This window comes from Ochotona princeps, chromosome 15 (assembly GCF_030435755.1).
Source record: "Ochotona princeps isolate mOchPri1 chromosome 15, mOchPri1.hap1, whole genome shotgun sequence".
Lineage (NCBI taxonomy): Eukaryota > Metazoa > Chordata > Mammalia > Lagomorpha > Ochotonidae > Ochotona > Ochotona princeps.
In genome coordinates this window covers 15,775,076-15,788,124 of record NC_080846.1, presented here as the reverse complement: position 1 = coordinate 15,788,124, position 13,049 = coordinate 15,775,076, and the positions used below count along the sequence as shown (strand labels likewise).

The 13,049-nt window shown below is 39.1% G+C and overlaps 2 protein-coding genes across 2 annotated transcripts; both read right to left on the bottom strand.

Moving 5' to 3' along the window:
• Positions 1–201: 201 nt before the first annotated feature.
• Positions 202–1,170, bottom strand: LOC101533189 (olfactory receptor 6C3). The gene has a single exon (XM_004589631.2). The coding sequence runs from the start codon at positions 1,135–1,137 to the stop codon at positions 202–204; it is 936 nt and encodes a 311-aa protein (XP_004589688.1). The 5' UTR covers positions 1,138–1,170.
• A 4,288-nt stretch (positions 1,171–5,458) lies between these two features.
• Positions 5,459–6,397, bottom strand: LOC101532953 (olfactory receptor 6C1). Its single transcript, XM_004589630.2, has one exon. The coding sequence runs from the start codon at positions 6,395–6,397 to the stop codon at positions 5,459–5,461; it is 939 nt and encodes a 312-aa protein (XP_004589687.2).
• Positions 6,398–13,049: the final 6,652 nt, after the last annotated feature.

Sequence of the window (13,049 nt, the reverse complement as noted above, 5' to 3'; positions counted from 1 at the left end):
GATGTAAAATATACAATCAATGACGTACAGAGTTAATAAAAAATAAGGGTATGGAAATAAGGGTATGGAAACATGGGTGTGGAAGCTGAAGGATGATCTGGGAAAATCTCCCCTACAAAGAGGACTAAGTTTTCTACAGCTGCTTAGAAATCCTGAGATTTAACTTTTTAAAGTGTCTTTTTACAATGTCTTTTCAATATTTCATTTGCTTGCAGAAAGAACTACCTTGTGGACCACATCTCTGAAGGCTTGTTTTACCTGCTGGTTCCTTAGAGAGTAAATGAAAGGGTTCAGCATGGGAGCCACAGAGGTGTTGAGAATGGCCACTCCTTTGGTCAAGGATGACTTTTCCTTGGCAGAGGGATTAGCATACATGAATATGCAGCTTCCGTAGGAAATGGAAATGACAATCATGTGAGAGGAACAGGTGGAGAAAGCCTTTTTCCTCTGACTGGCAGAGGGGATTCTCAGGATAGTCCTGATAATGTACATGTACGATAAGATCACCAAGGCCAAAGTGAAGAGCAAAGCAACCAAAGCAAAGTAAAAGCCAAGAACTTCCAGGAGCCTGGTATCTGAGCAAGACAGCTGTAAGAGGGGGAAGTAGTCACAGGCAAAGTGATCAATGATGTTAGAAGCACAGTAGTCCTGCTGGAGCAGAAGCATGAGGGGTGGGAAAATGGTGAGGAAGCCACCCACCCAGGCACACAGCACAAGCAGGGTGCAGAGTTTCCTGCTCATGATGGTAGTGTAATGAAGGGGCTTACAGATGGCAACATAGCGGTCATAGGACATGGCAGTGAGGATGTAAAACTCAGTGACACCCATGAAGATAAAGAAGAAGATCTGGGCTGCACAGTTATTGTAAGAAATGGTTCTATCCCCAGAGATGATTGCCCCCAGAAATCTTGGGATGCAGACAGTGGTGAATGAGATTTCTAAGAAAGAGAAGTTCCGGAGGAAGAAATACATTGGTGTCTGTAGATGGGAGTCCACCAAAGTTAGGGTGATGATGGTCAAGTTTCCAGTTACACTCAATACATAGGTGATGAATAAAAAGATAAAGATCACAACCTGAAGGTGAGGATCATCAGAAAGACCTAGGAGAACAAACTTAGTGATCACTGTGTGATTCATCCTCTCTCCGTGTCTCTGCTTGTTCCCCCCTTTACTGAAGACATGAGCAAGGAGACAGAATTAAACAGAGCAAATAAAGCTGTAAGTCATCATGGTTGATAGCGTCACAATTCCCAAGTATCATCTGCAGATAGTCGATCACCATTTGATTTGGGTTGTCTTCTTTATATTGTGTGTTAGTCTACTTTTGTGTTTGGCTTATTTATAATTCTCTGATTCTAGACCTAGCAAGAGAAGTTAGAAAATCTTCACATAACAAACCACACTATTGAGAGATAGTAAACAAACTTGCTAATTCTTGCTGTGTGTCCAGTTCAAGTAAAATAACAATACCACACTTTGTTGAAACAATCATATGTCATAGATTTCTATGATGAATATGTCAAAATGCTAACATTGAAAATGAAAAGAGATCATCTTAATTTCATCAAAGGTGAAAACTAAAACTGAGAAGACAGAATAAAAGCTCTTCACTTTTTATTAGAATCCAAATCTGATGATCATAGTGAATATATTTATGTTTTCAATACTTAACTCATTATTATATTTTCATTACTAATGATTTGATCTAATAGTTTAGGTGATAGGATTATATCTGAACGTATGTGACAAATGTTTCCATAAATAAGAATTACATTATTTTAAACAATAGTGAACATTTTTGGTTAATTTTTGATAACTCTGTAATTCCAACAAAATCTTTGAATTTTGTTACTTTGTATTACTTGCTAGAAATGAATGTATTTTACACAGATGTATTTATTTTTTAACTTGAAGGCAGTATGAGATATTTGATTATTTTCCAGTTTGCTCTGAGCACCAGTTGGAAAATCAGCTACTTGCCTGAAATTTCAGCCGCTCGCTCATTCAATGGCAGCAAAGGGGTTTTCCATTCAAACATCTTTCTTCTTGATCTGGTCATCTTTGTGGGGAACTGTTTTAATCCCTAATAATGTTGTTTCACATGAGAAAACTCATCCTCTGGATTCACTCTTCCATGAAGGTATCTAGAAATATATAAGAAACCCTAATGCATGTATCTTGTCCTTACCAGTTCATCCCCAGTTTCAAACACTGTCGTGGGTATGGGCAGCTCAAGCCTGACCATCTGCTCTTCCATACCAGAGACAAATTTCTTCCATGAAGGATACAAAATAAACTCATCACTTCTTTTCCAAAGTCTAGTGAAGTTTGTACTAAATCAATGTTTTACCTATCTTATGATTGCTTGGTGGGAAATGCTGCCAGAAATAAAAAAGAAAGGTCAGAGACGTAAAAAAATAAAATGCTTGTATACTCTTCAATCACTTGATCAAATTAAAAGTTTTCAAGAGTGAAGACAAAGAGACAAGAAATTATAGTAGTGTATGGTGTGAGTGGAGCTACTCAAATTAGAATCTAGCAACTCTGTGGAAATATCTACTTCTCAAACATGCCAAGCTGGCTTGTTTTGACCTTGGAAGAATTGATCTCCAGAGAACAAGAGGAAGTCTTGGCCACATCTTTATTACAGACCACGAGGGATTTCTAGAAGGCATCCTTGGATTTCTCAGTAGCCTTCTGACTCTGCTGTGTAGTGGATTTCCCTTGAGCATGGCTACACTCAGCTTTTCATTTGTTCTGAAGCCCTAAAATATTGTCCTCTGCAAAATACACTTCACTAAATGCAATTTCTTTAGTATTACATGTTTATTTAGCATTTCATGAGTCATAGAATTAGTTATGTAGTATCTTGATCTACTATAATACATTATATGATAGTGTAATTCTCATTATGATTTGCAATATTTTACTGCAGCTTCAATTTTGTTCAGCTTATGGACCATTACAGTTTTTCATGATCTCTTCAGCATTATATCATAAATACCAGAAAAGCTCGAGTTTCAATTTATGTAAAACTCTTCTTAGGGCATTAAGCTATTTTCTTCAGTGTCCATTGTACTTGCCAAATACACATGTTTTGACAGTAAAAATATTTGTCATAGAAAATAGCAAGGTACATAATTTATTTTTTCCTTTATTAGTATTTCAAAAATTTTATTCTTACTAGCATTTTTCCAGCTGAGAGGGATACATACCGATTTGGGCCTCCTGTTAGCGTGGGAATGATTAAGGTATAGAGGAAGGTTGTTGGGACCCAGTTCTTGTTTTCTTTCTTTTTTTCCCTGTGTGCACTTGGGGCAGGTTTGGGGAATGAGGAAGTGTGAGTGTGGGGTGCGGAGATAAAGGGAAGAGGAGGGAGCCGCTCCTTGTTGTCAGATTACATCAGCACTCTCTGATGGGGGACAGTCATCAAAGGACCCCTTAGAGACCCAGTGTGGGGAAGAATGTTCTGAGGGTGTTACTTGAGTGATTTTATAGTTCTAAGACACTTTCAGCTTTGTTGCATCAGGGTTGAGAAAATATATCCAAGATCTATTGGCTTAGTGCATGCGCAGACTCAGACACTGCAAAACTTGGCCATAAGAATTGTCCAGTCTGTTCTGCTTTCCATCCTCTGAGGAGGCGTTCAGCTTCCTCTCCTGACCTAGACGAGCTGGCTGTCTTGTCTTCCATGTGCCTCTGGCACGCTGCCCATCGCACAGTCATCATCAGCTGAGAATGGTCAATCCTGATACATGCACTTCCATGTCAAACCACATGCATTCTGATTTTCCCTGTGGCCAACGTCTGAGTCTAGTGAGCTGTTTGAGGATTCCACCAAGAACTCTCACGTGGGTGACCTGAGACTTGACTCTTGTGTGCACCTGACAGTGTGGGGTCAGGTTCAGTCTATCACCTACACCAGCCAATATAATACTGTAGTAATTTGAATACATGCCCAGTTCCAAACTACTTGAAGAACTGAGAAAATATGTCTTTCATATTTTCATAAATAACATATATATCCTGCTAATAAAAATATAAATGCATGTTAATGTGAGATATAAATATATTAGATGAAGTGAAGAATATATATGTCAATGTCTGTAGTAGTTTAAAATGGAAAATATATTGAAATACATATAAATTATAGATATATGTTTATACATAAATATGCCACTGAGTCAGAAGGGCAGATACTTTCGAAGAAATTAGAGAAATCATACTATACTCCATTATCTAATATGTATTTATTCATTATTATGTAAAACATATGTGCAGGAATATATTTATGTTTGTACCTGTGATATATTTATCTATATATCTAACTGTAGAATTTAGAAAGAGGGTGCTTCTTTATCCACATAAATTAAATGAACCCATTCTATTACACTGAGTTATAAGAAGCATTTTCAGATTTTAGAGTAACCTGATTAAACTTTGTTAAACTTACTAAAATTTTATTAAACTTTATGATATTAAAACGTTCTCAGCACAACTGCAAAATGTTGAGAGAGACTTTTTATCAAAATTCATAAAGTTATACTTTTGTATACAGTAGGTATGATATTTGAACTTTTTAAAGTTGTCTCCTTCACTTCTGGGTACTTTCTGTTATGAAAAAAAATGATCTTATTTATGGAACAGTTGTTTAAGAAATTGTGATCAATTTTCAGAAGAATGCACTGATGGAAAGACATGAAAATAAGTTAAATGGGATGAAAAGCATATTAAACATATGTTTTCAAAATCCTGAAAATAGGAAAGTGTGAGCAAGGATGAGAGAGGAAGCCCCAGAAATGTGAATAGGCCAGAGACATTCACATCTGGATGTGCACAGTCTCCATTACACAATCACCATACATCCCCTTAACTCAAAAGTCACAAAACAAGATCAACAACAGGAAGAAAAAGAAATTTACACTGCTATAAATTTAAATAACATGCTGCTGAATGCTTAATGTGTTGCTGAAGAAATGAAAATCTAAAATATTCTTGAGGAACATGTTACTGCTGTACGACACAGGAGTGAAGAATTTAATGAAAAAATGCTTTGAAGAAACGAAAATAAACAAACACATCAAAATACAAAAAAAATACTCATGGCTTCATTTTCTATTTTTATTTGAATAGCAGAGTTACAAAGATAGAAGGAGAGACAGAGAGATCTTCCATCACTGGCTCACCACCTGGTGGCCACATTGGCTACAGTTCAGCTGATCCATAGGTTTTCAAGGTGAGCACAGGGAACCAAGGACTAGGTCCCTCCCCTGCTGCATTGCCCAGACATTCAGGAAGCTGAATTGGCAGTAGAACCTCTGAGACTTGACTCAGCTTCCATATGGGATGCTGATGCCGCGGGAAGACACTTTGCTGGCTATGTCACAGTGCTGGCAACTATAGTTATATAGTTAACATTGAACTTTAGTGTAAGTCTAATTCACATGACTATAGAATTTCATGTACTTGTGGAAAATACAGTTTTCCACGCCATGTTCATGAAGGCCTGCTTGACTTGCTGATTCCTAAGGCTGTAGATAAAGGGGTTCAGCATGGGAGCTACTGAGGTGTTCAGCACAGCAACTCCCTTGCTCAAGGATACTCTCTCTTGTGCCGAGGGCTTAATGTACATGAAAATGCAGCTCCCATAAGAGATGGAGATGACAATCATGTGGGAGGAGCATGTGGAGAAGGCCTTTGTCCTCTGGGAGGTGGAAGGAATCCTCAGAATCGTCCTGATGATGTATATGTAGGAGAGAAATATTAAAGCCAAAGTGAACATCAGAGTAAACACAGCGCAAGAGAACCCCAAGATCTCCAGGAATTTTGTGTCTGAGCAAGAAAGTTGCAACAGGGGAGAGTAATCGCAGGTGAAATGGTCAATCACATTGGATCTGCAGTAATCAAGCCTCAGGAGCAACATGAGAGCAGGGAAAATAATTAAGAATGAAACCAGCCAAGAAGACAGGACAAGCAGTGTGCACACTTTGCGATTCATGATGGTCGTGTAGTGCAGCGGTTTGCAGATGGCAACGTAACGATCATAGGACATGGCAGCCAGGAGGTAAAATTCAGTGACTCCCAGGAGAATAAAAAAGAATAACTGTGCCATGCAGTCATTGAAAGAAATGGTTTTATTCCCTGTCACAATGGTGCTCAGGAACCTGGGTATACTGACTGTTGTAAATGAGACTTCCAAGATGGAGAAATTCCTGAGGAAGAAGTACATGGGGGTCTGCAGGCGGGAATCCAGCAGGGTGAGGGAGATGATGGTCAGGTTCCCAGTAACGCTGAGCATGTAGGTGATGAAGAGGAAGACAAAGATGATGACCTGTAGCTTTGGATCATCTGACAACCCCAGGAGGATAAAGTCTGGTACTTCTGTGTGGTTTCTCATTCTTCAGGCACTTTTGTTTGTCCTTTCGCATCTGTAGGGAGAACAAAAGAACCAGAGTGGTTGTGTCAGTGACTGTTCAAGTGTGGAGCTGGGAATGTGCTGTGCCCATCTGAAAGCCACAAAAGTGTAACAGTGGATGCTTTCACTTCCTGTTTTACAACTGGGAACTCTATGGTTGTGTCAAGTCAGGAACTTGCTCCGTGTCAGTCAATTGACACATGTGCAACACTTCAAAGGCAGGGTTCTTTAGGTAGACTTTTTTGACTCCACACACTGTCTATTGCCTTTCAGACAAACCAAGGAGCCTCCTTCTGAACGGGAGTCACCTTTGTGCCATTACTTCATTACATAAGCTTCCTTTCCAAAATTTGAATTTTGTGAAGAATTTTACAAAATGAAAAAGATGTTTTATGGTTTTAGGGGACTGTTTTGTCTAGCTGTCTGTCACGTTTATAACACATAGCCTTCCAAACCCTATCCTACTGATGGCGTTGCCCTCACGTAACATTAAATGTTAGAGATAGAGGAGAAGGGAGCGGAAATTGATGTTAGTGGGAAGGGCTTAAAACCTAAGGCTACATGTGAAACCTTTGCAATGCATTATGTTATTCCAACCTGCCTAGGTGTTATTTTTATGATATTCATTCCTTACAAATCCCTTTGCTTTAAATTTAAAATACCAGGGCCTGGCACGGTAGCCTAGTGGCTCAAGTCCTGGCCTTGCATATGCTGGGATCCCATATATGTGCTGGTTCTAATCCCAGAGGCCCTGCTTCCCATCCAGCTCCCTCTTGTGACCTGGGAAAGTGATCCAGGATGGCCCAAAGCTTTGGGACCCTGCACTTTTGTGCAAGACCTGAAGGACTCTCCTGGCTTTGGGCTGGCTCAGCTTAAGCCACTGCAGAAGCTTGGGGAATAAATTAGCTAAGGGAACATCTTCCTCTCTGTCTCTCCTGCTCTCTGTATATCTCACTTTCCAACAAAAATAAAATAAATCTTAAAATAAATAAATAAATAAAGTTAAAATGACAAATAGTGTTTAAAATTTCATTAGTAGTGAAGAAATCCCCTAATTAAAGTGATGAAGCATTATTTTAAAAAGATTGTTTCGATAGTTTATTTGTATTATTAAATAGTAAGCTTTAGTTTATCTTTTTGGTTAAATAAAGTCCAAATGATATTTCCATAGATGTTTCCTTAGGAAATAGTGAAAAAAATCTACTTTCGAATCCAATCCCTTAAGTCTGAAAATCATGGAACCCTTCTGGGTCCCTTTTGCTCATCCATCAGGACACGGTTAGCTCCCATGCACGCAAGTCTATCTCTTAGGATTGCTGTGAATATTAAATAAGTTCACAAAGGTGAAGTACTTATAAAAATGCTTAACATTTGTGGAAAACTAAATAGGTTTTGATTTATGGAGAAAAATGTTCTCTTCCCAGTGGATGGAAAATCTTTGGACTCAGGAATACGTGTTGTGAGAAAGCTTATGTTTAGTATCATCAGCGATCACCAAATTATAAACCAAAAGAATCACATAATCATCATCATAATAACAACAACAGAGGAGGAATGACCTGTTAGAGCAGCATGTGTCAGACATTGTAGTCAAATGGATTTCAGCTTTGTTCTACCTTTCCACATGGTGACACCCTCTCCCAATGTGTGGTATCCGCCTGCATCATATCACATCACCTTCTCTAACACACATAGACACAGTGCAACTGCTCCCATCTTCAATCAGAATTTGTTCAGCACATTGAGGCATGTTAAAAATGCATAACACAATTGATACTGCTCCCCAAAGTCGTTTACTGCTTTGCTCCTCATTGATCCTAAAAATGACTGTGCAGCTGGCAGTGCATGAGCGATAGTCAGGTGCAACCTCCACTGGGAGCACAGCATTGCAGCGATACTCCACATCACCTCCTTCTTTAGTTCCACAGCAGCACTAGGTGTAATATCCAGTGTGAAATTCAATAAGAACCTAACACCCTCCTTTCCCAAGCAGACAGAGCTGATCGCTTTTGTAAATTACTGTTTCTCTCTATTTTGGAAAATTCAGACAGGGTCTTATCATCAAAGTTACTTTGAAATAATCCAGTGAGTGCTACAGATAAGATTGATTTTGAAGTTACCCTTGTCCAGGTGAGCATTGAGGTAGGGTGTGTGAAGTCACCCCTTGGGACACTTCATATAACATGTGGGATGCTGGTGGGAGATCCAGCTAACTCTGCCCCTGATTCAGAGTCCTGCTAGTGTACTTTGGAGGGTGAGTAATTAATGCTGTTCTAGTACATGGGTCCCTGCCACCCACACTGGACCCGAATGGAGTTACAACACCCTGGATCCAGCCTGACTCAGGACTGACTCACCTGGGTCCTGGGGAGTGAGCCGGCAGATGGAAAATTTCTTCCTTTGTCTCCCCTCTTTCATTCATTCTGATTTTCACATAAAAAAATTAAATATAGAGACACTTTTTAATTTAGATTATTTGAATTTGTTGTTGTATTACACAAAGCTAGGTACATCTCCCATTATCTTTTTATGTCATATTCAAGCTTGAAATACTTAGATTTGTTTCCTATTTTACAATATATAATTTTTGTCTTAATTGTATTCTAACATATGCATGTATACTTGGATGTAATTCCCTTTACTAAGCAAGTATAGAACAAAATAAATTTAAAGGAAATCCTACCCCATACTATATAAATTTAAACAAAATATCATAAAACAGTATTTCTGCTATTTTCCTTGAATTTCTTTACAATTCATCTTCTCAATTTACTTCATCACCAGCAATATCAATGTTACTGTGTCAAAGTTTGCTTTTCATTAACAGTGTAACTTACTCATAACACCTTGAGGTTATAAGTGCACTTTCATTAAATAGATAGTATTTCATTTCAATCTCAACATTGATGTTTCTGTAATAATTAACTAGTTTAGGAGACTTAGATTTTTAAAAATATATATGTATTATATGAGTATTACTACTATTTTGTAGTGACTTGCTGTTTTTGGCTGCTGATTAAAGTTGTGGAGGCACGGAAGAAGATTCATGAGTGAGAGTGTAATTACTGAAAGAGTTCATGAGAGCATCACCAGAAATGAACACTTACGTTGTCTGTCTTCAGAGACCAGAGAAACAGGCTTAAAGGAGTACTAGAGGTTGGCTATTCAAAATTAAGAATAAAGAATGGTTGATTACACTTCTATGTAAAAATGTTCATGATGGGGCCAGCGCTATGGAGCAATGGGTTAAGTGACCACCTTCAATGCTGACATCGCTATGGGCACTGATTTGAGTTCTAGTTACTCCACTTATGCTGCTGTCTTAGGAAAGCAGCAGAGGATGAATCAGATGGTTGGGCCCCTGCAATGCACATGGATGGCCTGGGTGAAGCTTGAGGTTCCTGGCTTACACCTGCCCCGGTTCTGGCCATTGAAGCCATTTGGAGAGTGAACCAATGGATGGAAAACCGCTACTATTTCTGTCTCTTGCTTGCTCGCTTCCTCTCCCTATACATTTGCCTTTGAAATAAAAATGTTAAAAATTTCTTATTTATCACATTATAGTCAATTTTCCCAAAAGTCAAACCAACTTGGCCATTAGAGATATAAATAAATCAAATTTAGCAGATGGGCAATTAATGATTTAGGATTCTAATAAGTTCATTTTTAAATTTTTGTGCTTCAACTTCTATTTAAAAAGAAGTTAAAATTTTGAGGATATTTTAAGAGTTAAATGCAATTATGTGAATAAATATAATCCATAAATCATATACCAAGAGTAGACTCCAACAACAGATATATAAATTACTTTATTTTTCTTTTAGTTGGAATTTAACTTTCAGAAGTAAATTGACAGTAGGTATTATTTTGTAAAGGAACTATTCATCCCAGTGACCAAAAACTTACATTTTTATCTCATAAAACACTTATAACATACCTAGGAAAATCTATCCTCACTTGCAAATGAAGACCGGAGGCTCAAGAAAGCTATGTAATTTAAATAATTTACATAGTTAGAAAATGTCTAATATAATCTCAGGTCACATTAATTATGCTCACTTAAACACAGTGTTTAAACACAGTGTGAACAAGCCTGCATTTGATTAAAGACAAAGATACAGCAAATAGTAATTTTGTGGCTTTAATTCATACGAAAGAAATAGATTGGTTTGATACAAGACATACTAGCTCATTCATATACATTTCAGTATGTCAAGTCTCAAAATATAATACAATATATATTTTTCAGTTTATTTAGAAGTTGGTTTGTTGAGTAATGTATCAATGTAAAGATTACACATGGTTTCACTGCTTCCTGTGTTTCTGTGACTTACCTCTGCTTTTCACATAGTTTCATTAACACTCAGAAGTCTCAAATAGGAAAATAAACAAACAAAAAACCAGCAAATGCCAATGAGACAATCCAGGGACACAAGTACCGCTCAAAATCACGGTCTGTTTTTGCCATTGAGTACATTTGCTGCTTTTTGTCCATGGTTTTGCTTTAGTTTACCCATGCTCTCTAAACTGGACATATTTCTTGGATTGTAAAGGGTGAAAATAGCCAAGAAAAAGTCTCAGTGTTTTGACATTGTCAGACACGGTGTCCGTGTAGATTTTATCTCACATGTGCTACTTACCGTAGCTATCACTGGCTCAAGGGGACTAATTCAATGAATCAGAATTGGCAACAAAGGCATGCACACAAAACACTAAGGAACATAAGGCAGAAAACACAGTATTTAGATTGGGAATGGACTCTAGGGAGACAGTGTCCAATGAGACAGAAACCAAACAATAACAAATAAATAACAACACTGTTTGTGAATGATGGGGACCCCTGCTATCATTTGTTAGGCAGATATTGCAATCAAGTGTCTTTAGTTACCACTATGGAGCTCCACATCTGACACCACATCATTTCTAGAACTTGAGATCTGTGTTGCGCTACGTACTATCAGAGTCCCCATTATTTTGAATCTGTCTTCCAGTAAGAACTTTTGTCATTACAACCATTTTATACCTTTTCCCTCCTGTTCATTCTGTTACTCACCATTATGAGTAGTTGAATTTTATGTTTGTTTGCTTATGTTGCTTGGTTGGTATAATTTATATACCAGCAATATTAGTACTCAGTACCTTCTCTGACAAGACTGTCATAAGATAGTCAGGCCCAAATGAAATAATGCAGCTAAAAAAAAAGCCAATAAAATTATGCAGTTCCTTAGTGAAAGCTATGCAAAGTTTCAGGTTCTAACAGTTTCCAGTATGTATGAAAATCAAGCAAAGACTAATGGGGTTTCTGGTGGTGGTTTCTTTGTTTGCAATCCAGCTATCATATTGGCAACTAAAGCTCAATGACTTCAGGTGCATCATTGTAGTTTTATTAGCATCTATTTACATATTTATAAAAAGGGATAACCAGGTCTGTTTTACCACATGACTGTGAATATTAAATAAGAACTATTATAAGTATCAGACTTGCATGTTTCATAAGAGTAGTGATAGTCACCTATTTTGAAGACAAATACAGATAAAAAAGAACACATGAAACCAGATATAGAAGTGGCATTCACTATAAAGCATGAAGTAGAGTCCACTTTGACTTGTAGTTAGTTTTTGTGGAGGAAAATAAACTCAATCATCTGAGTAAGAATTGACTAGAAACTACAAGTCACACCCGGACCCTCTCTGGCTTATGCATGTACCAGAAGGTACACTCAGCCCAGCCTGGCTTTCCCTTAAATCAGCTCCCATGTAGGCCATCAGATATTGTGGCCCTGCCCAGCCTAGTCTGCCCCCATCCCAGCTCTCATGTTCACCAGTGGGAGTAGTGGCCCAGTAATGGTGCTCCAGCAGCACCCCCACGTGGCCTGTTTCCACCACCCCCTGAGTTTCACATGTGCTGGTTGGGTCTGCAGCCCAGTCTGGCACAGCCTGCCCCAACTCGGCATTTGCCAGTGGGTGCTGTAGCCTGACTGGGCCCAGCCCACCACCAATTCCAGCTCAGGCTGGGGAGGACTACAGCCTAGCCCAGCCCTGCCAATCCCCAGTCCTGACTCTAATGTGGACTGTCTGGTATTGTGCCCCGACCCAGCCTGACCCACATTCCATTCTGGTGCTTGAATTCACCAGCAGATAACATGAACTGACCCAGCCTGGCCTGCCCCCAACCTGTGCCAAATGTATGCCAGTGGTACCATATTTTGGCCTGGTCTGAGCTGCTCTACATCTTGGTTCTTGCATTCACCCACACGTACTGTGTCCCAACAGAGGAGTTCCCCAAACTCCTCCATCAGGGTCCCTCCCAATGCCAGATCTCGCGCACACCAGTGGGTCCTTGGGCCAGCCCTATTTAGTCCACCTCCTGTCCAACAGAAAGAGTGGCCTTTCCTGACTGTCCCGCACCCATTCTGGTTCTTGTTGTTGGATGCTAAAGCCCAGCCAAGCTTGGTCCACACCCAAACACAGCTCATGCATGGCGCAGTAGCGGCAGAGACCTAGTCTAGCCCATCCTACATCTACCCTGATTCTCATGAGCACCAGTGGGTGTTGGAGTCTAGCCCCGTCTGGCGCATACCAGACCCAGCCCACACCCATGCAAAGGGACCCTGCAGCCATCCAGACCAGACTG

Excerpts from the sequence above, each read along its gene's own strand:
- LOC101533189 (XM_004589631.2), bottom strand. The coding sequence starts at position 1,137 with ATGAATCACACAGTGATCACTAAGTTTGTTCTCCTAGGTCTTTCTGAT.
- LOC101532953 (XM_004589630.2), bottom strand. The coding sequence starts at position 6,397 with ATGAGAAACCACACAGAAGTACCAGACTTTATCCTCCTGGGGTTGTCA.